This window comes from Myxine glutinosa, chromosome 6, assembly GCF_964187855.1.
Source record: "Myxine glutinosa chromosome 6, kmMyxGlut1.1, whole genome shotgun sequence".
NCBI classification, from domain to species: Eukaryota; Metazoa; Chordata; class Myxini; order Myxiniformes; family Myxinidae; genus Myxine; species Myxine glutinosa.
Window position 1 is genome coordinate 33658473 of NC_136266.1, and position 22505 is coordinate 33680977.

At 45.3% G+C, this 22505-nt stretch overlaps 1 protein-coding gene across 1 annotated transcript in view; it reads left to right on the top strand.

Moving 5' to 3' along the window:
* The first annotated feature begins 16179 nt into the window (after positions 1–16179).
* Positions 16180–22505, top strand: part of VPS35 (VPS35 retromer complex component) — a 68502-nt gene continuing 62176 nt past the window's right edge. Inside the window, exons 1-3 of the mRNA XM_068119812.2 lie at positions 16180–16321; positions 17493–17567; positions 17781–17877. Coding sequence (XP_067975913.1) covers positions 16319–16321; positions 17493–17567; positions 17781–17877 — 175 coding nt within the window. The 5' untranslated portion in view covers positions 16180–16318. The remainder of the gene's footprint in view (positions 16322–17492; positions 17568–17780; positions 17878–22505) is intronic.

Sequence of the window (22505 nt, forward strand, 5' to 3'; positions counted from 1 at the left end):
TCATTGTGTTAATTTTTCTCAGCAACTGTTGGTCTGATAGGCACAACATTTTCACCATCGGAGCACCTCCTCATGCAGAATATTTTAATGGTAATGATGACGTCATAGGTCATGTGGTACAGAAGCCATCTTGGAAAAAACTAAAAATGTTGCACCTCTGTATCTCCAAAACCGCTGCATGGAAAAAATTGAAACATGACTCATTGTAAAGAACTCTATATGGGGAATAGGTGTTGTTAACGATGACGTCATTGGTGCCATAATTATGACGTCATAATTCGACAGGTGCAACGCTTAGTCTGATCAGTTTGAAATGTATTGAGCGTGATCTATGCAACAATTATATTGGAGAATATAAATTTATGATGTCATCGCTCACGTAGTCTGGCAGCCATATTGGATCAAATAAAAAAAATGTTCAAAAACAGAAGAGTTGGCTCGCAACAAGTTGACAGTGCAGGGTAAGTATTCTATGAATACCATCTAGTTTATTAATTTTTTTCAAGAAGGGTGAACTGTTAATGTACAAATGTTATAGAAAATGTCACCAGGTTCCCAAGCTTCCACTTGGAGGGGTGGGCGTTTGTATCTTTGTGCATGAGGCCACAAATGTAGCAATCAATTAGTCAGTGTTGCATGGTGTACCATATTAAACCCATGTTTACGTGTCTACCCTCTCCTTTTATGATTATTACCACTGCCCAATCCAAACTTTGCTATCTAACTTTCCCTAGCTGTACGAGCCTGGTTTGGCTACCAGGGAATTTGTGGGTAGTATTTTTGTATGGCACATTAACATATCATGGCAGGTGGTGCGAGCCTTCAACTCACAAGCAGATTATAAAAGGGCAGCCCAGGGATGTGGTAGCAGTTGAATAAGAGAAGTACAAGTGATAACATAAGAGTTGGAGTTTGAATGTGAAGAGAGGAAGACTCCACTCTGTGCAAGAGGACAGAATAGTTGCAGAATATGAGATCGAAGAAGACAGAACAAGTTGGATAACAAGTAGAGAACATTTTTTTTCTTGCACATTCTTGCCATGTGGCGATCATAACTACCAAGTTTGATGAATATCTGCACAATCGTTTAGGAGAAGATGGCGTGAGTGACAAACAGAGCTGTTCACAATACCCCCCCGTTTTTTTTTTCATAATTAGAAGCCTGGTGTTGGCTTAGCGGTTGGGGTGCCTGATTGGGATCCTGGGATCCTGGGTTTGAATCCCGGTCGATCGCTGAATTAACGCCAGGGGGGTTGACTCAGCCTGCCATCCCTCAGGGGTCTGGAAATTGAGTACCAGTTCACTGGTAATTCCCTGTGTGTCGCAAGAGGCAACTAACAAGGTTTGCGGCAGGAAGGGCATCGGGCTGCAAAACATTGCTTCAAAAAGGGGACCACGGTGCCCGAAAAAAAGGCCAACTTCTGCTCTGCGGGGAAAAAAGATGGCCTCCAAAGGCAGTTCTTTTATTTTCTTTTTTTTCAAAATTAGTTCTCTAAGGCTCGTGGAAGATTTGTTGCACACACAAATCAAACACTCAGATGCAGAAGGAGACAGCAGACAATACAGAACTTGATATCAGAGAAACAAGGCTGTTAAACTTGGGAAAATTTACTTTCTGGAATACACTGGTGGGTGGCAGCACCATCTTGTACTACTAGCAGAGTTTTTCCCCTCTACACTCAGCAGGGCACCTTTTCAGGAGAAATCTCCCTCCCCAAGGGGACTGAACATTCTCTCTCCACCAAATGTGGAGAGTCGAGCAAAATGCAGCACGTACCATTGTGATAGTCTTTGATATGACTCGGCTTCTGGTTGGAATTGAACCACCACCCTTTGAGATTCAAAGTGGATGCACATTGTAAGGTAAGCGTATGTGGTCTGTATTGTCCTGTGGGGGATCTTTCACACCTTGTTCTTTGTTGTCGAATATAGTTGCGAGTGTATAAGTTAATTTACCTTGCTGTACTTTATTTAACGGGAGGATGGCCTAGAGATGATTGACACAGAAGATGCATGGACACAGAGGACACGTTCCTTCGAAGCTGGCCATGCGCTCACGCTTTCGAAGTTAAGTAATTTTTCACAATTGTGTTTTTGTCGTAACTGTATTTATCTTTCTGTGTGTATACTTATAGTGTATCTTCAGTAAGATTATCGGTGTTAATTTTTCATACCTGCATACAAAATCGTCGGTTAATTCGTGTCGCGTATACTGAGGCCTAGTAGGCTTCCGTGTCCAACCTTGAGGCTTTGTTTTTCTCTCAGTGGTTCGTCGATTGCGCTGCAATTACTTTCGTTCCCTGTTTGTTGTCCCAGTCTTTCACCCCATACTTCCTTGTTTAAAATCTCAACTCAGAAAAAAAAAACCCCAAAAATTATTTCCTTCTCTGCTCTTATTCGTTGTTCTTATTTGTTCGTTCGTTCTTCGACCACGTTGTTCGTGATCTCGTGATCACGTTGTTAAAGATGTTTAAACTTTCCCCTGAAGAACTGTATTCTGTCGTATATTATAACACCTTTTTCTTCTTCTTCTATAAAAGGATGCTTTCGACTTGCTCACCAAATCTATTCATTCCAAAAAAAAAATTCCATCTCTTACAGTTCCTCTTTTCTACATTCCCGAAACTCTCCTGCACTCCACCCCTCCTTCAGCGTCCTCAAACGTATTTTTGACTCGAAGGTCTCAAGAAACTCATTTTGCAATAAATGTTCATTTCCCATTAATCGTACACTTTTCAAAATCCAATCTCACCCCTCCACCCCAAATCTTCCCCATCACCCCATCCCTCCAAAACTTCCCCATCACCCCACCCCTCCAAAACTTCTCCATCACCCCTCCCCTCCAAATCTACCACCTTGCCCCTCCCCTCCAAATCTTCCCCATCACCTATCTCTTTCAAATATTCCCCCTTGCCCCTCCCCTCCAAATCTTCCCCATCACCCATCCCTTTCAAATCTTCCCCCTTGCCCCTCCCCTCCAAATCTTCCCCATCACCCCTTCCCTCCAAAACTTCCCCATCACCCCTCCCCTCCAAAACTTCCCCATCACCCCTCCCCTCTAAATCTACCCCCTTGCCCCTCCCCTCCAAATCTTCCCGATCACCCATCTCTTTCAAATATTCCCCCTTGCCCCTCTCCTCCAAATCTTCCCCATCACCCATCCCTTTCAAATCTTCCCCCTTGCTCCTCCCCTCCAAATCTTCCCCATCACCCCTTCCCTCCAAAACTTCCCCATCACCCCTCCCCTCCAAAACTTCCCCATCACCCCTCCCCTCCAAATCTACCCCCTTGCCCCTCCCGTCCAAATCTTCCCCATCACCCATCTCTTTCAAATCTTCCCCCTTGCCCCTCCCCTCCAAATCTTCCCCATCACCCATCCCTTTCAAATCTCCCCCCTTGCCCCTTCCCTCCTAAACTCCCCCCACACCCCTCCCCTCCGAGACTCTCCCTCGCTCCTCCCCTCCTAGACTCCCCTCTCACCCCTCCTCCTCAAAGCGTCCTCCCCGCTTCTTCCCCCTTCCAACTTTCACCTTCATCTCCCTCAACCTTCTGCCTCGCTCTGCCCCCTCCTCAAATAACACCTCACTGTGCCACACCCAATCACCATCAAACCTTTTGTCCGCCCCATTCTTCCCTTTCTCCAAGCTATTCTGAAATCTCTGACACACCTTCAACAGCTCTCCCTACCTCTTCCTCCTCTTCCACATCTAACCCTACCCCTCACCCCTGCTCTGTATCCGATTCTCCCCCTTCCTCTTCATTAACGGTATGGACCTCAAACATCCGGGGCCTTCGCTCAAACTTGACTGATCTCTCCATACAGGTTGCTTCTGACCAACCAGACGTGAGCTGCTTAACAGAAACTTTCCTCCTTCATGATGTCTCTGATTCCTTGGTATCTCTCCCAGGTTATTCCCTCCTCCGGTATGATAGACCTGAGCCTCGTCCTGGAGGTGGGGTTGCTATCTTTATAAAAAACTCCCTTCCCCACTCGCCCTGCACTGTCCTCTCTCCACCTCACCCCCAGGAATACCTTTGGCTACGGCTTCCCCTTCGCTCCCACCTTTTGTTCATATGTGTATTGTACCGTCCACCAAACAGTGATGAATCCATCTACATCTCGCTGTCTGATAATATGGACCAACTTCTATCTACCCATCCCAACTCTCTCTTCCTCCTATGTGGTGATTTCAATTGTCACCATGCCAGTTGGCTGGGTGTGGGTACCTCTCTCACCAGCCATGGCTCTTCAGCAAAGGACTTCTGCGACTCACTGGGGCTGACACAATTTGTCAATTTCCCGACCCGGATCTCAGTCAACGGAGCATCTTCTCTTTTGGACTTGGTTATGACTAACTTCCCTGAAAATGTCTGCTGCTCTTCTTCTGCTCCAATTGGCTCATCTGATCATGTGCTTGTTAAAGTGGACATCTCTCTGACCATCCTCAGGGAGCCTGCTCAGCGTCGACGAGTCTGGCATTTCACTCAGGCCAACTGGCACGGTCTTCAAGCAGCCATCAATCATCTGGACTGGTCTCCCATCTCTACCGCCTCTGACATCAACTCATCGTGGGAATTCTTCCAAAGTAAATTGCTCTCTCTCATGCACAGATTTATCCCATCTCGTCTTCAGTTGTCATACCCTCCCTCCCGTCTATGGTACACGGAATCTTGTGGTGAGGCTGTTGCCCAGAAACAACTTGCTTTCGTCTCCTGGAAAGCAAATCCAACGGAAGGAAATCTCATTTCATTTCACAAAGCCCGAAACAAGTGTGTGTCCACCCTCAGAAGAGCCAGGAAACAATATCTCTCCGTTCTCAAGACCGAACTCTCTTATCTGTCTCCCTCTTCCAAATCCTGGTGGCGTCTGGTCAAATCTGTTTCTGGTGTTTGTTCCCCCTCCATCCCCTCCCTCACCTCAAACGGCTACATGGCTGACTCTGCACGTGAAAAAGCTGAATGCCTCAACTCTGTGTTTGCCTCTAAATCTTGTGTCCCAAACCCATCCCTCTCTGTACCCACCGTACCCAGTTGCTCCTGGACTCTATGTCCTTTCCTCCTGACAAGGTGGAAAAGTTTCTGTCAACCCTCGATTCTGATTCTGCAACTGGACCTGACGGCATCAGCCCACGGGTCCTAAAATCCTGTTCTTCCACTCTTTCACTCCCTCTCTCTGTTCTCTTCACCCTCTCTTTTGCTCGAGGTCATCTTCCATCTGCTTGGAAATCAGCCAACATCACCGCTTTGCACAAAAAAGGTGCAAAAACAGATCCCAGCAACTACAGACCAATCAGCCTTCTCCCAATTATCAGCAAAGTCATGGAATCCATCATTGCTTCAGATATGAAATCTTTCCTCTTCTCCAATGGCTTGATCTCTGATCATCAATTTGGTTTCAGACCTGGTCACTCTACTCTGGACATGCTGCTTCTGCTTTCTCAACAATGGATGGAGGTCCTCAATGCCAAACAGGAAATTAGAGCTGTCTCCCTTGACATATCACGTGCCTTCGATACCGTCTGGCACCCCGCTCTGCTCACCAAACTCTCCTCCTTTGGCATCCATGGTAATCTCCACGCATGGCTGGCGGACTTCCTCTCTAGTCGTAGTCAACGTGTGGCCCTGAATGGGTTTCTCTCATCTCCTCTTCCTGTTCAGGCTGGAGTTCCCCAAGGCAGTGTTCAGGGCCCTGTGCTTTTTCTGGTCTTCATCAATGATCTCTCTGACTCTCTTGAAAATCCTCTCTATCTCTTTGCTGATGACTCTACTCTCTGTCGCTCCATTCCTCATCCCTCAGATCGGCAGTCTGCAGCCTCCTCACTCTCTGCAGACCTGGACAAAATCACAGACTGGGCAAACAAGTGGAACATGTCTTTCAATCCTGACAAATCTCACACTCTTATGATGTCTCTCCGAAAAGACCGAGTGGACAACCCTCCCATCTACTTTCTGAATAATCCTCTCCAAGAAGTTCTGTCACTCAAGCTTTGGGGTCTCACTATCTGCCATGATCTTTCCTGGGAAAACCACATTTCAAATCTGGCCTCCAAAGCCAGTCGCCGACAGCTCAATGGAATATTGCTCTCCCCTCTGGGCTTGTGCTCCTGCCTCACACCTAGCTCGTCTTCACGCTGGTGAAACCAAAGCGTTCAGAATCATTGGAATCTCCCACGATGAAGCTAACTCCAAGGGCCTTTCACTCACTCACCGCAGGCAGGTTGGTGGTCTTTCCGTCTTCTACCGACTCCTCTCTGGCCTTTCCCCCCAGCTCTCTCTGGGCTCTGTCCCCCAAATATTCCTACAGGTCGCACAAGATCTGCCTGCAACCCTCTTATGGTTAAACTGCCAAAATCAAGACTCTCTGCTCACCTTCACTCCTTCATTCCTCTTTTCTTCTGTCTCTGGAACAAACTCCCTCACTCTCTTCAATCCCACTCCACCCTCCAGGTCTTTAGGACAGCTGTTCACCACCATCTCTTATCTTCCCCCATCCAAAACCTTGATCTTTTCTCCCCCCGCTAATTTCACCCCAAATCCACTTTTTTGAAATACCAACTTCTGTCCTGGAAGTCCTTGTGTTTTAGTTTTATACTTCTCCCACCCCCCCCCCCCTCTATATAGATATGGTTTTTTTTTTTTACCACCCCCCCCCCCCCCACTTCCCACGCCTCCTCCCCCCAAGCCCTCTCCATCCCACACATCTCCCTGCTCTCAAATGTTATGTTTGTGTGCTTCCCATTCTCTCCCCATCTTGTCTTCCGCTCCCTCTTTTTATATATTTTGTTTGTCTGGTTGATTTCTTTGTGAAATAAATGTTAGCTCTTTCACGAGCCTCGATTCAGTATACAAAAAAAAAGAAAAAAAAAAAAGATATGCACACTCTCCTCTGAGTCAAATAGTCTGGATTTGAATCAAGATTGTGACCGTGTACGTGCACACGGGAAAAAGCACAGACATTTTAGCAAAAAGCTGGAAACTTGTACAGTTTATTTGCTAATCCATACTATAGAATGAGCCGGTCTCTAAATCCAGTCTCCATCCATCGTTCGTTCAGGGGAGAATTTATGCCACCAGCCTATCAGATATGTTCCCTCTGACGCTGGTTGAAAAGAGGCCACCATGTTGTTTATAGACGTTTTTTCATGCACGTCATCACGTATTGTTGCTGTTTCATGTTTATAGATACGCATTGGTGGCTGCATTCACTAACCGCAATACTATTGTAACTTTGAGTTGTAATAAAAAACCCATGCCTTTTAAATAGAGACTAAAGGAAATATGAAACAAGACCAAAAAGACATAAAATGTCATATTTCCACATAGAAAGTGGAACTAAAACCACCGTGGTTTTAGTAATTTTGCTGTACGGAGTTAAAGGCTGTCCGTCGGCCATCTTTGGTCGGATGACAAAACAAAATCTTCTGCATATGTATACACATAACGCATATATTGTCTTTGTGCCAAGTTTGAAGAAAATCGGTCCATGCCTGTCCGAGAAATGGATGGGAACACGATTAAGTAACAAAATGGCTGCTAGTCGGCCATCTTGGATCTGATCTCGAAAGAAAATGACGTGTGCATGTAAGCCATAATTCATTATCTGTGTGCCAAGTTTGAACAAAATCGGCAAATGCATGTCCGAGAAATGGTTGAGGACGTGTTCAACATCAAGGATTTTTTTACAACTAAAATGGCCGCCAGTCGACCATCTTTGATCGCATTGTGAAACAGAATGTGTATGCCATCATGTATTTTCTTTCTGCCAAGTATGAACAAAATCGGTCCATAGATCCCCGAGATATGGGTGCGGTCGCGTGGACGAGACCAAATCCATAAGCCCCCGTTTCGGACTAAGTCCAATGGGGACTAATAAACAGCCGTCCAGCATGGCGGGCAGATATATAAGTGCTGTATAATAATAATCACACATCTGCTATGCTGCTTCTTAAAAATTGTTATTACCTCCGTCCCAAAGGTGGATGGAGGTGATGTTTTCACCCCTGTCTGTCTGTCCGTTTGTCCGTTTGTGAACAAAATATCTCAAAAGGTTGATGACGGATATGGACGAAACTTGTTCGACAGGTTACCTGTGTGACAAGGAAGAATCGATTCAATTTTGGTGAAGATCCGGATCCGGATCCAACTCGTAGAATTTTTAAAATGTTTCTTCACCATCGAGTGATATGGCCAACCAGGCGGAGATGGAGACCAGGCAGGACGAGATGAAGCAGGACGAAGATGAAGCAGGACGAGATGAAGCAGGACGAGATGAAGCAGGACGAGATGAAGCAGGACGAGATGAAGCTGGACGAGATGAAGCAGGACGAGATGAAGCAGGACGAGATGAAGCAGGACGAGATGAAGCTGGACGAGATGAAGCAGGACGAGATGAAGCAGGACGAGATGAAGCTGGACGAGATGAAGCAGGACGAGATGAAGCAGGACGAGATGAAGCAGGACGAGATGAAGCAGGATGAGATGAAGCAGTGTTACATATTTATGTGAATGTATGTGAATTACTATTCCAGGCTTTGCTTATCAAGGTGTAGTCGATTAAAGGTTGTTGTGATTAAAGGGTCAGGAGCCCTTCTGAGAAAAAGGAGACCGGAAACGGAAGAAGAAAAGACACGAGGTCCTGGAGACGCGACGATTCTTTTTGTTCCTCGCCGAGCTCTGACGCGAGGGGTGTCGATTGAGCAACGTAAGAGAATCGGCGTTTCAAAGCCCGTCTGGCGAGAGGAGTTGCTGGGACGTGTAACTACCCTTTGACACGTCAAGTCACTGTGGGTTCGTGCACGAAACCAAGCAGCTGGCACAGTTCGCCTCGCCGTCTACAAGGCCGCGTACGGGTCGCACCAGGGGCCGCGCGCGCTGGGCAAGCCGCGTGTTGCTTTGCCTGCTTTACATTACCCGCTTTGCTTGGCCAGGAGGTGCGCACTGCAGCCGTTGTTCCCGGTACGGGACGTGCCCGGTGAAAGCACGTCAGGAAGGGTCCGTTCAACCGCCCACGTGCGGAGATCGAACTACAGGAGTACGGAGACATTGTGAGAGACATTGACCACGGAGGGAGTCGGGAGTGGGGCTCACGTGAGGAATGTATAAGATGGCCATCTTAGAGTTAATGTAGATGAGTTTACATCTTTGTACTATTGATTGCTGATTGTTGATGGTTGATTGCTCGGGGAATATATCATTGATTATTCCGGATCCTTGGTGTGGGGTTTTTTCTTGGTTGGAATTCATATTGATTGCGTTACGAAAGCGCATACATAATAAATCTTTCTGGCGGAGTTCCTCTCACGGTCCGGGGGTCACCGAGACCAGGTAGTCACCGGGAGGACCACGTAACAGAATTGGGGGCTCGTCCGGGATCTAAAATTGTATAAAATAATATTTTTATTAATTAAAATTTATTAATTAAGTATTAATTGGTAAATTTTTGGGGAAATTGGGGTAAAGTCTTGGGTGAAGGTTAACAGGTGTTAACGATAGGCACCATGGCGTTTGTGGCACAGAACTTTGCGGTAACCCCGAGTGAGGCACAGTTCCGAGCGTTACTAAAGTCGGACCTCTTGAAATTGGCCAAACATTTTAACTTGGAGGTCCGAACTAATTTGAGGAAGGCAGAGGTGCAGACCACGGTGATACAGTCTATGGTGGGATTAGGAACATGGGACGAGTTAGCCTGGCAGTGGCTACCCGAAGAACCAGAAGACGTTGAGCTCCGGAAACTGGAGTTGCAATTACGGAGCCAGGAACGGATCAAAGAAGAAGAAAGGAAAGCAGAAGAGAGGAGAGAAGAGAAACAAGCAGAGGAAAGGAGAGTGGAACGAGAACTCCAGGAAAGGTTAAAAGAAGAAGAAAGGAAAGCAGAAAAGGAAAGAGCAGAAGAAGAAAGGAAAGCAGAAGAGAGGAGAGAAGAGAAACAAGCAGAGGAAAGGAGAGTGGAACGAGAACTCCAGGAAAGGTTAAAAGAAGAGGAAAGGAAAGCAGAAGAGAGGAGAGAAGAGAAACAAGCAGAGGAAAGGAGAGTGGAACGAGAACTCCAGGAAAGGTTAGCAGAAGAAGAAAGGAAAGCAGAAAAGGAAAGAGCAGAAGAAGAAAGGAAAGCAGAAGAGAGGAGAGAAGAGAAACAAGCAGAGGAAAGGAGAGTGGAACGAGAACTCCAGGAAAGGTTAGAAGGAAGAAAAGCAGAGGAGAGGAGAGCTGCAAGGGACCTCGAAGCAGAGGAGAGAAAAGCGGAAAGGGAATTAAAGGAACGTGACATGGAGCTTCAGCAAGAAATTAAATTCAAGGAGCTGGAGTTAATGAGAGAACGGGGAGAGGGACCACCCTTGCTGACGGGGTCGACACCTAGCCAGAACACCTGGGATGTGGGCAGACATGTGAGGCTGGTTCCACCCTTCAGTGAAAAGGAAGTCGCTAAATTTTTTCCACACTTTGAGAAAGTGGCTCGACAGTTAAACTGGCCGGAGGAGGCCTGGACCATACTAGTACAAAGTGTGCTGGTGCGAAAGGCTCAAGAGATTTATTCGGCGCTACCAATGGACCAATGTGCAGATTATGAGGTATTGAAGAAGCACATCCTCAAAGCCTATGAGTTGGTTCCGGAAGCTTACCGGCAAAAATTCAGGAATGCCAGGAAGAGGGAGAGTGAGACCCATGTGGAGTTTGCCAGAGTGAAAGAAAACATGTTTGATCGGTGGTGTGAGTCAAAAGGAGTCGGGAAAGACTTCGAAACATTGCGTGACTTGATCCTGGTGGAGGAATTTCAACAGTGTGTCCACGAGGACATCAAAGTGTACCTGCAGGAAAAGAAAGTACCAAAGTTGTGGGACGCAGCCACCATGGCAGATGATTATGCCTTAACACACCGGATAGGGGTCCACAAACCTAACTCCTCACCTAGATCTCCGCAGGGGAGGTGGGGAACAGCAGGTGCGGAGAACGACAATACATGGCGGCGGCCTCGAGAGGATTATGGGGACAACGCGGATACCCCACCTGTTCGAAATCAGAGGGCTGCGGGCCCAAGACAAACTTATTTTTCGGGGGGCCCGAGGCAGACCACGAGTTTTTCCTCCGGGCCTACTTGCGCTTTTTGCAAGAAACCTGGACACTTGATGTCCAGTTGTTACCTCATGAAAAGGGAAGACCCAGGGCGGAGTCCGAGTAGTACAACTCCGAATGCAATGGCAAACGTAAGAAATCGCCCACAGAAGAGTTACCAACCATTTATTTATGAGGGGTTGGTCTCACTCCAGGGAGACTTGACTAACCCAAGACCGGTTAGGGTTTTGAGGGACACAGGAGCCCATCAATCCTTAATGCTTGAAGGCATTTTGCCATTGTCAAAGAGTACCGCAACTGGTGATAGTGTTCGGTTACAAGGGATCGGTGGCTGTGTTAGTGCCCCACTTCATGTCATCCATTTGGAATCCGATTTGGTGTCAGGACCGGTCACCGTCGGTTTACAAGCCACGCTTCCTGTAGAGGGAGTATCTGTGATTATCGGGAATGATTTGGCCGGGGGGCAAATTTATGGTAACCCGAGGGTTGGTAAAGAGCACAGCAGGGAAAATAACACCCCACCAGCTCGGGATGGCGACAAAAGTTCCAAGTTATTTGTAGGGGGACTGAACTTCAACACAGAGGAAGAAGTTCTGACCTCTGTCTTCAACAGATATGGGCCGCTGGTGGAAGTGCGGGTGGTAAAAGACAGGGAAACGCAATGGTCAAGAGGGTTCGGCTTTGTCACGTTTGCAAGCACAAGAGACGCCAGGGAGGCAGAGAAGAATTGGAATGGTAAGGATTTGGAGGGTCGGACCATAACAGTAGGGAAGGCCTTTCGTAGGCGTCGAGAGGTCTACAGAAGAGGACAACTTGGCAGTAGTTTTGGGGTTGGCAGCAGCCGATATTACTATGGAGGCTCCCAGAGTTACGGCACCTCCCGAAAGAATGAATGTCAGAGCACTGGCCGAGAAAGAGACCGCCAGTCAGGTAACGGCTGGGACAAGGGGTCCCACCGTAACGGTTAGGAGTCTGGAGAGTTGAAGCACTATATACGGGGGAGCCGCCGAGCCGGGGCTCCTACACGGACTAACCGTGAACGCCACGTGTCCAGGTAGTGAACTTTCCTGCACGGACTAACCGTGAACTCCACGTTCTTAAAGGCGTCCATGTAATGAACTTTCCTCCCCGGACTAACCGTGAACTCCACATTCCTTAAGGCGTCCATGTAGGGAATATTCCGCTGTCTCCAGAAAAAGTGCTATAGAGAGGTTTAAATTTGGGGGCTTTGGTCACCACCTCTTAACCGTCATTCCAGAGAAACTAGAAGTGGTTGACGCTTGGTCCAGAGGGAATTAATCTAGGGGATCGTGTGAAATTTTGTTGCTTTATTTTTAAGTGATGACTGTGCCCGGGGGGAACTGATGAGTTGGGGGGGGGGGGGTGAGTTATCTGGTTTGTTTATCCAAGTTGGCCGGCAAAGAAAGTTTTTGCGGGGTTCAAACTTTCTTTCTTGAAGGGGGGGAGTGTTACATATTTATGTGAATGTATGTGAATTACTATTCCGGGCTTTGCTTATCAAGGTGTAGTCGATTAAAGGCTGTTGTGATTAAAGGGTCAGGAGCCCTTCTGAGAAAAAGGAGACCGGAAACGGAGGAAGAAAAGACACGAAGTCCTGGAGACGCGACGATTCTTTTTCTTCCTCGCCGAGCTCGGACGCGAGGGGTGTCGATTGAGCAACGTAAGAGAATCGGCGTTTCAAAGCCCATCTGGCGAGAGGAGTTACTGGGACGTGTAACTACCCTTTGACACGTCAAGTCACTGTGGGTTCGTACACGAAACCAAGCAGCTGGCACAGTTCGCCTCGCCGTCTACAAGGCCACGTACGGGTCGCACCAGGGGCCGCGCGCGCTGGGCAAGCCGCGTGTTGCTTTGCCTGCTTTACATTACCCGCTTTGCTTGGCCAGGAGGTGCGCGCTGCAGCCGTTGTTCCCGGTACGGGACGTGCCCGGTGAAAGCACGTCAGGAAGGGTCCGTTCAACCGCCCACGTGCGGAGATCGAACTACAGGAGTACGGAGACATTGTGAGAGACGTTGACCACGGAGGGAGTCGGGAGTGGGGCTCACGTGAGGAATGTATAAGATGGCCATCTTAGAGTTAATGTAGATGAGTTTACATCTTTGTACTATTGATTGCTGATTGTTGATGGTTGATTGCTCGGGGAATATATCATTGATTATTCCGGATCCTTGGTGTGGGGTTTTGTCTTGGTTGGAATTCATATTGATTGCGTTACGAAAGTGCATACATAATAAATCTTTCTGGCGGAGTTCCTCTCACGGTCCGGGGGTCACCGAGACCAGGTAGTCACCGGGAGGACCACGTAACAGCAGGACGAGATGAAGCAGGACGAGATGAAGCAGGACGAGATGAAGCAGGACGAGATGAAGCAGGACGAGATGAAGCAGGACGAGATGAAGCTGGACGAGATGAAGCAGGATGAGATGAAGCAGGACGAGATGAAGCTGGACGAGATGAAGCTGGACGAGATGAAGCAGGACGAGATGAAGCAGGGCGAGATGAAGCAGGGCGAGATGAAGCAGGGCGAGATGAAGCAGGGCGAGATGAAGCAGGGCGAGATGAAGCAGGACGAGATGAAGCAGGACGAGATGAAGCAGGACGAGATGAAGCAGGACGAGATGAAGCAGGACGAGATGAAGCAGGACGAGATGAAGCAGGACGAGATGAAGCAGGACGAGATGAAGCAGGACGAGATGAAGCAGGACGAGATGAAGCAGGACGAGATGAAGCAGGACGAGATGAAGGAGGACGAGATGAAGGAGGACGAGATGAAGCAGGACGAGATGAAGCAGGACGAGATGAAGCAGGACGAGATGAAGCAGGACGAGATGAAGCAGGACGAGATGAAGCAGGACGAGATGAAGCAGGACGAGATGAAGCAGGACGAGATGAAGCAGGACGAGATGAAGCAGGACGAGATGAAGCAGGACGAGATGAAGCAGGACGAGATGAAGCAGGACGAGATGAAGCAGGACGAGATGAAGCAGGAGAGTGCCCCGTTCTAGTTCGTAAAATGCTGTTCAGACGTGTGATTACCTGTGCATGTACGACAATGTTTTTGTCACGGTTTAAGGTTTAGGATTGTTTTTGCAAGACGCTCGCTAAACAACTTTCGTAAATTTGGCCCGAAACATTTTATGAAAATAAATCAAATGCAAATGTGGACTCAACCAAAATAAGTCAGGATTGGGGGAGGTGGGTGAGGAATGGACAGAACCATTAGTCAATAAGCGACACATATCCCTCCTCCAAGATCGAAACGATTAGTCCTTTTCACACACACAACCTCTGCATCAAGTTTCATCCAAATCCATCGACAACTTTTTGAGATATCCTGCTATATGTCATTTTTGGCCAATCACTCAATGGTGAAGAATCACTCAAAAAAATTATACTGGCTGTATCTGGATCCGGATATTCACCAACATTGAATCGATTCTTCATTGTCGCACACACAACCTGTCCACCAAACTTTCGTCCAAATCCATCCATAACTTTTTGAGATATCCTGCTATATGTTGGTTTTGGCCCTTTCACTCAAAGGTGAAGAATCACTTAAAAAATTAAATAATTCTCCTATCCTAATCCATATTCAGATCTTCACCAAAATCGAATCGAATCGTCCTTGTCAGACACCCAACCGGTCCACCAAGTTTTGTCCAAATCCGTCCATAACTTTTTGAGATATCCTGCTATGTATCGTTTTTGGCCCTTTCTCCCAATGGTGAAGAATCACTTTAAAAATTCTAGTAGCCGGATCCGAATCCGGATCTTCACCCAAATCGAATCATTTCGTCCTTGTTACATACCCTACATCTCTGCCAAATTTCGTCCGATTCCGTCCACAACTTTTTGAGATATCGTTCACAACTTTTGTTCACAAACGGATAAACAGACAAACGGACAGGGGTGAAAACATTTTGTGGCGTGGAAAAAGAGGAAGAAGAGTCGGAAAGGAAGAAGAAGAGTCCGAATTCAAAGCGGACGCGGAAGGGCTTGACATTTCAGATGCTTTCTCGTATAAATTTGGTATCATTCTGCCTCCTGGTGGTGTTTTTGCTTCAAGACATCCTCTGGCGTTAAAGTATTCCGTCTAACATCCCTTTTCTCTCGTAACACACTATAAGTATAACGCGTTCTTTTCGTAAATCTCTCACAGTAATAATTTTAGACACGTGTTCACGAAACTCATTATTTTATCGTTCAAAAGACGATTCGCAGTTCTGATCTACAATTAACTCTGTTACACAGAGCATCGGTGCTGGCAAAGATCTTTGGCAAGGGTTGCCCTAGAGGGTTTGCCATTGCCTTCCCATAACAAGAGTTTAATCGACACAAAATTAAAAGAGCGGGAAATGATCTTACTTGATTTACCTGAGGGACGCTCGCCATTTATGAAGCTTCATACGACAGCCAGACGATTAAAGATGAAGAAGAGTCTTGGTAAAGAAGAGTTGTCAATCCAAAGCCAGGATGATTAAAGAAGAAGTCTTGGTAAAGAAGAGTTGTCAATCCAATGTCCACTAACTCGAAGTTTTAGTCAGGATACTAACCTATCTATATTAGTTTAATTAATAGTGCGAGTTTAACAGCATTAAAACAGTTTAAGGTCTGACTGGTTCATAAGCGAGTGCTATTATATACGTATAACGACCGTATTATTGTTAATGCGTCCCTTCTGAAGGTGCCGACGTTTCACTGCACGAAACACATTTTGGCGGGCACGATTCCTTCAGCATTTTCAGTCAGGCTCGGCCACCTTCGAGAAGAACGCTGTTTCAAGTTTTCAACTGATATAGGTTCCGCCTTACAACAAAAAAATAAATCAAATATGCAAATATAAGATTACATATTGCAAGAAAATTAAAGCGAAATTAAAAAGAACGCGAGAGTAGAATTAACACCTTCGGCGGGACATATGTGTGACGAAATTTAAAAAATAAAACTGAATAAGATGAAAATGCGGAGCAAATGTAATGAGGAAGAAGAATCTGTGTACGCTTATATAAAAAAAAAAAGCGGGACAATCGCTTGGATAGCCAATGGGTTAAGGTCGATTGGCTCCTCCTATTCTGCTTACTCCGCCTCCTCCTCTTGCTGTCACATGACGTGGTTCTGCCGCCCGAAGGCCGCTGTGGCCAGGCGAGCAGGGTAGAGTTGGTGAAAGAGCGAGAATAAGAGTGGAAAAAGAACGAAAGAAAAAAAGATAACAAAGAACTCGTGGCTATGGTACGTTAAGCGTGCGTTGATGTTATTGGTGTTCGTGCGTGTTCTGTTGGAGGCCTCCACTTTCCAGGTTCCTTTAGGCCTCGACTACATCACAGGCTTTTATGTGGGGCCTGAAGTGTAACTAGGGAGGAACGACGGGCTCGGATGGACGTGATGGGGTCACAACGACCCAGAGTCGTGTCATGGAAGGTCAACTAATCGATGCTCTCATTATTACATCTACTTTGACTTTGGTTCAAGCTTTAATAATCATTGCGGCCACTCAAGTGTGTCGAACCAGTTCTGTGAGCTGTCAAATCTAATGGATTCGCAATGTCATGTTGCAGTGAAATGAGTTTGTGTTTTATATATACTGTCTTTATGTATATATATATATATATATATATATATATATATATATATATATATATATATATATAGAGAGAGATACATATATAGATACATATATAGATACATATATAGATACATACATACATACATACAAGATACATACATACATACATACAAGATACATACATACATACAAGATACATACATACATACAAGATACATACATACATGCATACAAGATACATACATACATACAAGATACATACAAGATACATACATACAAGATACATACATACATACATACAAGATACATACATACATACAAGATACATACATACATACAAGATACATACATACATACAAGATACATACATACAAGATACATACATACATACAAGATACATACATATAAGATACATACATACATACATACATACAAGATACATACATGCATACATACAAGATACATACATACATACAAGATACATACATGCATACATACAAGATACATACATACATACAAGATACATACATACAAGATGCATACATACATACATACATACACACACACACACACACACACATGATCCTAGCCTTGTACAGACCAGGCTTATACTTAGAGAGGTAATGTTTGATTTGTGTAAGATTATGAATCCATAATCCATCAATTGTGTGCCATCCACCATCCCACAGAGCTGCTGCCATGCAATTCACCGCTTGGGTTTAACGTGTCTACGGTTGGAATTTGAATCTGTAATCAATGATTACACAACAGGGTTCCTGTCGTTCAGCTAACCCAGGCCCATGGATCGTTAAAGCCTAGTTGTCTCTAATTTTGCAGGATGATCAAGAAAAGCTTTTGGATGAGGCCCTGCAGGTGGTTAAGGTGCAATCCTTCCAGATGAAACGATGTCTGGTGAGTGGCTTGTCAACTGGGATGTCAGGAGGATGTAAACCTGTGATTGTGCTTGCCAGTTCTGGGATGTCACTTTGGGAGAACTTTCTGGTGGTGCAAATGGGAAATCCTGCTTGCACTGTATGCTGGTATAAATCTGGACATGACGTCGCCATTGTGCTTTGCATTGATTTGCTACCGATGAATAACATGCCGTTACGTCGTCGTTTGTAGGATAAGAACAAGCTCATGGATGGACTCAAACATGCTTCGAACTTGTTGGGAGAGCTACGCACATCAATGCTGTCTCCAAAAAGTTACTATGAGCTTTGTATCCTTGTCCGTTCCCACGTGCCGGAACTTTTGTCTTTGCCGACATCGGAGATGCAGCTTCGGCTTGACTGCTTTTGCATTTAATAAATTTATCAAACAGCTTAGTTTTATATACAATCGGGAGCAAATAGAAGTTGAATTGTACTCACGACCTTGCCTTCATTTAACAGTGATTTTTAGCTCACCTGGAACGAAGTTCAGGGGACCTTATGCGATGGCGAGTAGTCAGTCAGTCAGTCTGTCCGTAAACACTTGAAACTTCTTCTCCGAAACCGCTGATGGGATTGCCACCAAATTTGGCACCAATGATATTGTGTTGACTAAAGTTTGTTCACGGCATTAAAAAAATCTGGGTCTAAGGGGGTTTAACAGGGTCAAAGTGGATCCAGGTTTGACCCCCAAAATAGGAATTTACTTCTTCCTCTGAAACTACACACACAATTTCGATGAAACTTCACCACAACCTTCACCACCCGTGATGTACGAAAGTTTGTTCACGGCATTAAAAAAAAAACTGCCCCTTTGAGGGTCTATGGGGGTGTTTGCTTTCTTGTCAGAAACTTGATTATTTTAGTATGATTTTACATGCTGTCCTGTCTTCTAGCAAGCATTGAAATTGGTTTAAAATACGTTTAGTCGGTGCAGTATACTGTTTATTGTCCCCCGCCGCACAGCGGAGCGAAAGGGGGACGATGGTTTTCCCCTCTGTCCGTGTGTCCGTCCGTGCGTGCGGGCGTGCGTGCATGCGTAAGCGAATGACCGCATTCGAATTTGGTGTGTGGGTGCAACCCTCGTCAAAATCCAAGATGGCCGCCGCCATGTATGTCTGATGCCATGTATATCTGAACCTTGTGAGATGAATATCTTGAAAAATAAGCGAAGTACCAACTTCTAATTTGGTGTGTGGTTGGATCTAGGCACAAGGAAGAAGGCTATTGAAAATTGGGTCGCCACGTCAAAATCCAAGATGGCCGCCGCCATGTATGTCTGAACCTTGTGAGATGAATATCTTGAAAAATAAGCGAAGTACCAACTTCTAATCTGGTGTTTGAGTGTATCTAGGCACAAGGAAGAAGGCTATTGAAAATTGGGTCACCACGTCAAAATCCAAGATGGCCGCCGCCATGTATGTCTGAACCTTGTGAGCGGAATATCTTGAAAAATAAGCGAAGTACCAACTTCTAATCTGGTGTGTGGGTGTATCTCGGCATAAGGAAGAAGGCTATTGAAAATTGGGTCCACCTTTAGAGGTGGACCCAATTTTCAATAGCCTTCTTCCTTATGCTATTGAAAATTGGGTCGCCACGTCAAAATCCAAGATGGCCGCCTCCATGTATGTCTGAACCTTGTGAGCGAAATATCATATCATATAGCATGTTTTCTGCTTCCACTTTGTCAACTCATCACTTCACCGACGGGGGACCTCGGCGTAACGCTTGTTCTACCAGGTGAGCACCATGGGTATTGCCCTTATGTTTATTTGTCTTTCTTGTCGTATTGGTTGCTGTGAACATCTTTTCTGATTGAATATAAGTCACTGATGATTTCTGAGCTTCTCAAAAAGGGTGTGGGTGGGGTTTGCAAGTGGCAAATTGATTGGTTGTAATGCTGTAATATTTTGTCCAAGTACTGCTAAACGGAAGGGTTTTGAAATTGCCAATCGCATGATTTGTATTGTACAGTGTTCAAGTATATAAATTCAATCAAAATAAAATAAAGATTTTAAAGGTTGTTAAAAAATAATATATTTTCGGAATTTTACCGCCATTGATGCAGAATCTTTTACGCCGTTGAAAAGATATATACAGTCCTGTGAAAAAGTAAGTACACCCCATGTAAAGTTTTGACTTTTTCAACATATTTCAACATACAGCTATTTGATCTTCATTTCAACAATATTGATAGATAAAGGTGATATAATATAACAAATATCATGAAACATTTACATTTTGTAGTCCATTGTGTAATTTAAATAAACATAAATGCAAATTTCGCATGTGGAAAAAGTAAGTACACCCCTACATTTATCACTACTTCAAATACCTAAAATTAGAATCAGGTGCACCAGCTCAGGTGCAAATGATTAGATCATCGTTAGAGAGGATCTTGGAGGAACCTGTCTTATTTAAACCTCAGACATTTAGTTTGGTTTGCTCTTTCTTGTTGAAGTGTGCGGCGTCACCATGCCTAGATCAAAAGAGCTCTCTGAGGCCTTCAGAAAGAAGGTTATAGATGCCTACGTGTCTGGAAAGGGATTTAAAAAGATCTCCAAACAATTTGAAATCAATCATTCGACTATCTGGAAGATCATCTACAAGTGGAGAAGATTCCAAACAACTGCCAACTTGTTCAGTCGAGGCCGCCCCAGCAGGTTCAGCCCGAGAGCAGACCGCAAGATGCTGAAAAAAGTCTAAGAACCCCAGAATGTCATCACGGGACCTACAGGTAGCTCTTGCCACTGTTGACAAAGTGTACGAGTCTACCATGAGAAAGAGGCTGCACAAATTTTGATCTACATGGGAGGTGTGCCAGGAGGAAACCTTTGCTGTCCAGAAAGAACATCAGGGCAAGACTAAAGTTTGCCAATGAACACCTAGGCAAAGACCAGCACTTCTGGAACAATGTGCTCTGGACAGATGTGTCAAAGGGAGAGCTGTTTGGCCACAGTATCAGAAGACATGTTTGGCAAAAACCAAAGACAGCATTTGACCACAACAACCTGATACTAACTGTAAAGCATGGTGGTGGAAATATTATGGTTTGGGGCAGCTTTGCTGCATCAGGGCCTGGGCAGCTCACCATCATAGAATCCACTATGAATTCTTCATTGTTCCTGAGGGAGCTTGAGGATAATGTGAGGCCATCTGTCGGAAAGTTGAAGCTCAACCGAAGGTGGACCTTGCAACATGACAATGACCCTAAACATACCAGTAAATCCACCAAGGAATGACTGAAAAGAAAGAAATGGAGGGTTCTGGAATGGCCAAGTCAATGCCTGGATCTAAATCCCATCGAGATGTTGTGGGGGGATTTGAAACGAGCTGTGCATGCAAGAAACCCCTCAAACATCGCACAGCTGAAAGAATTCTGCATGGAGTGGTGGGCAAAAATTTCTCCCAGTCGATGTCAGAGACTGGTAGACAGTTATAAGAAAGGCCTACTTGAGGTTGTTTCTGCCAAAGGGGGCAATACCACTTCTTAGAGCCAAGGGTGTACTTACTTTTTCCACATGTGAAATTTGCATTAATGTTTATTTAAATTATACAATGGACTACAAAATGTAAATGTTTCATGATATTTGTTATATTATATCACCTTTATCTATCAATATTGTTGAAATGAAGATCAAATATCTGTATGTTGAAATATGTTGAAAAAGTCAAAACTTTACATGGGGTGTACTTACTTCTTCACGTGACTGTATATACACTCAACCCTCGGCTATCGCGCCTAATTGTTGCCGCTATCGGTCGCGTTAGCCGAAATCGTGATAGCCGAACTGAAGAACGTATGGTAATAATTCTAATTGGTGCCAGGACCCCGAAGTTGACCACATATTTCACCTATTTTTGCCACTTTTTTACCAAGTGTTTCTACCATATAAAGACCGGCCTGTGTAAACATAAAGACCTATGTTTCTACCATTTCTACCATAAAACAAGAATCACTATGTATATAAAAATAAAATGGTAAAAAAAGTACCTTTTTTACCATTTTATTTACCTTTTTGGGGACGAATGGCTTAGGTGGTTGGGTAGGTTCCGAGGCTCGGGTGGAGTCTTATTGACCACCCCTACGTGCCTCTAACTCGTCCAGGATTGCGTCAGCTGCAGCACCAGAGAAGCGCTCAACGTCAGAGGGCTCGTCAAAGACAGAGGGCTGTGCCTCGTTGCGACGCCGTAAGCAGGATCGGCATCATGGGGGGGGGGCATTCGTGGGCAATGCCCACCCAAATGAGTTATTGTGCCCCTCCCCCCCACACCCACCCGCAGGCCAAGCCTTTGGCGCCAAACCTGCACGTTGGCGTGTGTGCGTGCGTGTGCGTGCGTGCGTGCGTGCGTGCGTGCGTGCGTGCGTGCGTGCGTGCGTGCGTGCGTGTGTGTGTGTGTGTGTGTGTGTGTGTGTGTGTGTGTGTGTGTGTGTGTGTGTGTGTGTGTGTGTGTGTGTGTGTGTGTGTGTGTGTGTGTGTGTGTGTGTGTGTGTGTGTGTGTGTTTTGTTTGTTTGTTGGTTTTGTTTTGTGTGAAAGAGAGAGTCTTTGCAGCATGTTTTTAAATTGGAACTGGGTTGGTGTGTTGGTTGTTGACTGCAAACTGTTATTATCAAACGTTTAGTCACGTGAAAAAGTAAGTACACTCCATGTAAAGTTTTGACTTTTTCAACATATTTCAACATACAGCTATTTGATCTTCATTTCAACAATATTGATAGACAAAGGTGATATAATATAACAAATATCATGAAACATTTACATTTTGTAGTCCATTGTATAATTTAAATAAACATTAATGCAAATTTCGCATGTGGAAAAAGTAAGTACACCCTTGGATCTAATAGGTGGTATTGCCCCCTTTGGCAGAAACAACCTCAAGTCGGCATTTCTTATAACTGTCCACCAGTCTCTGACA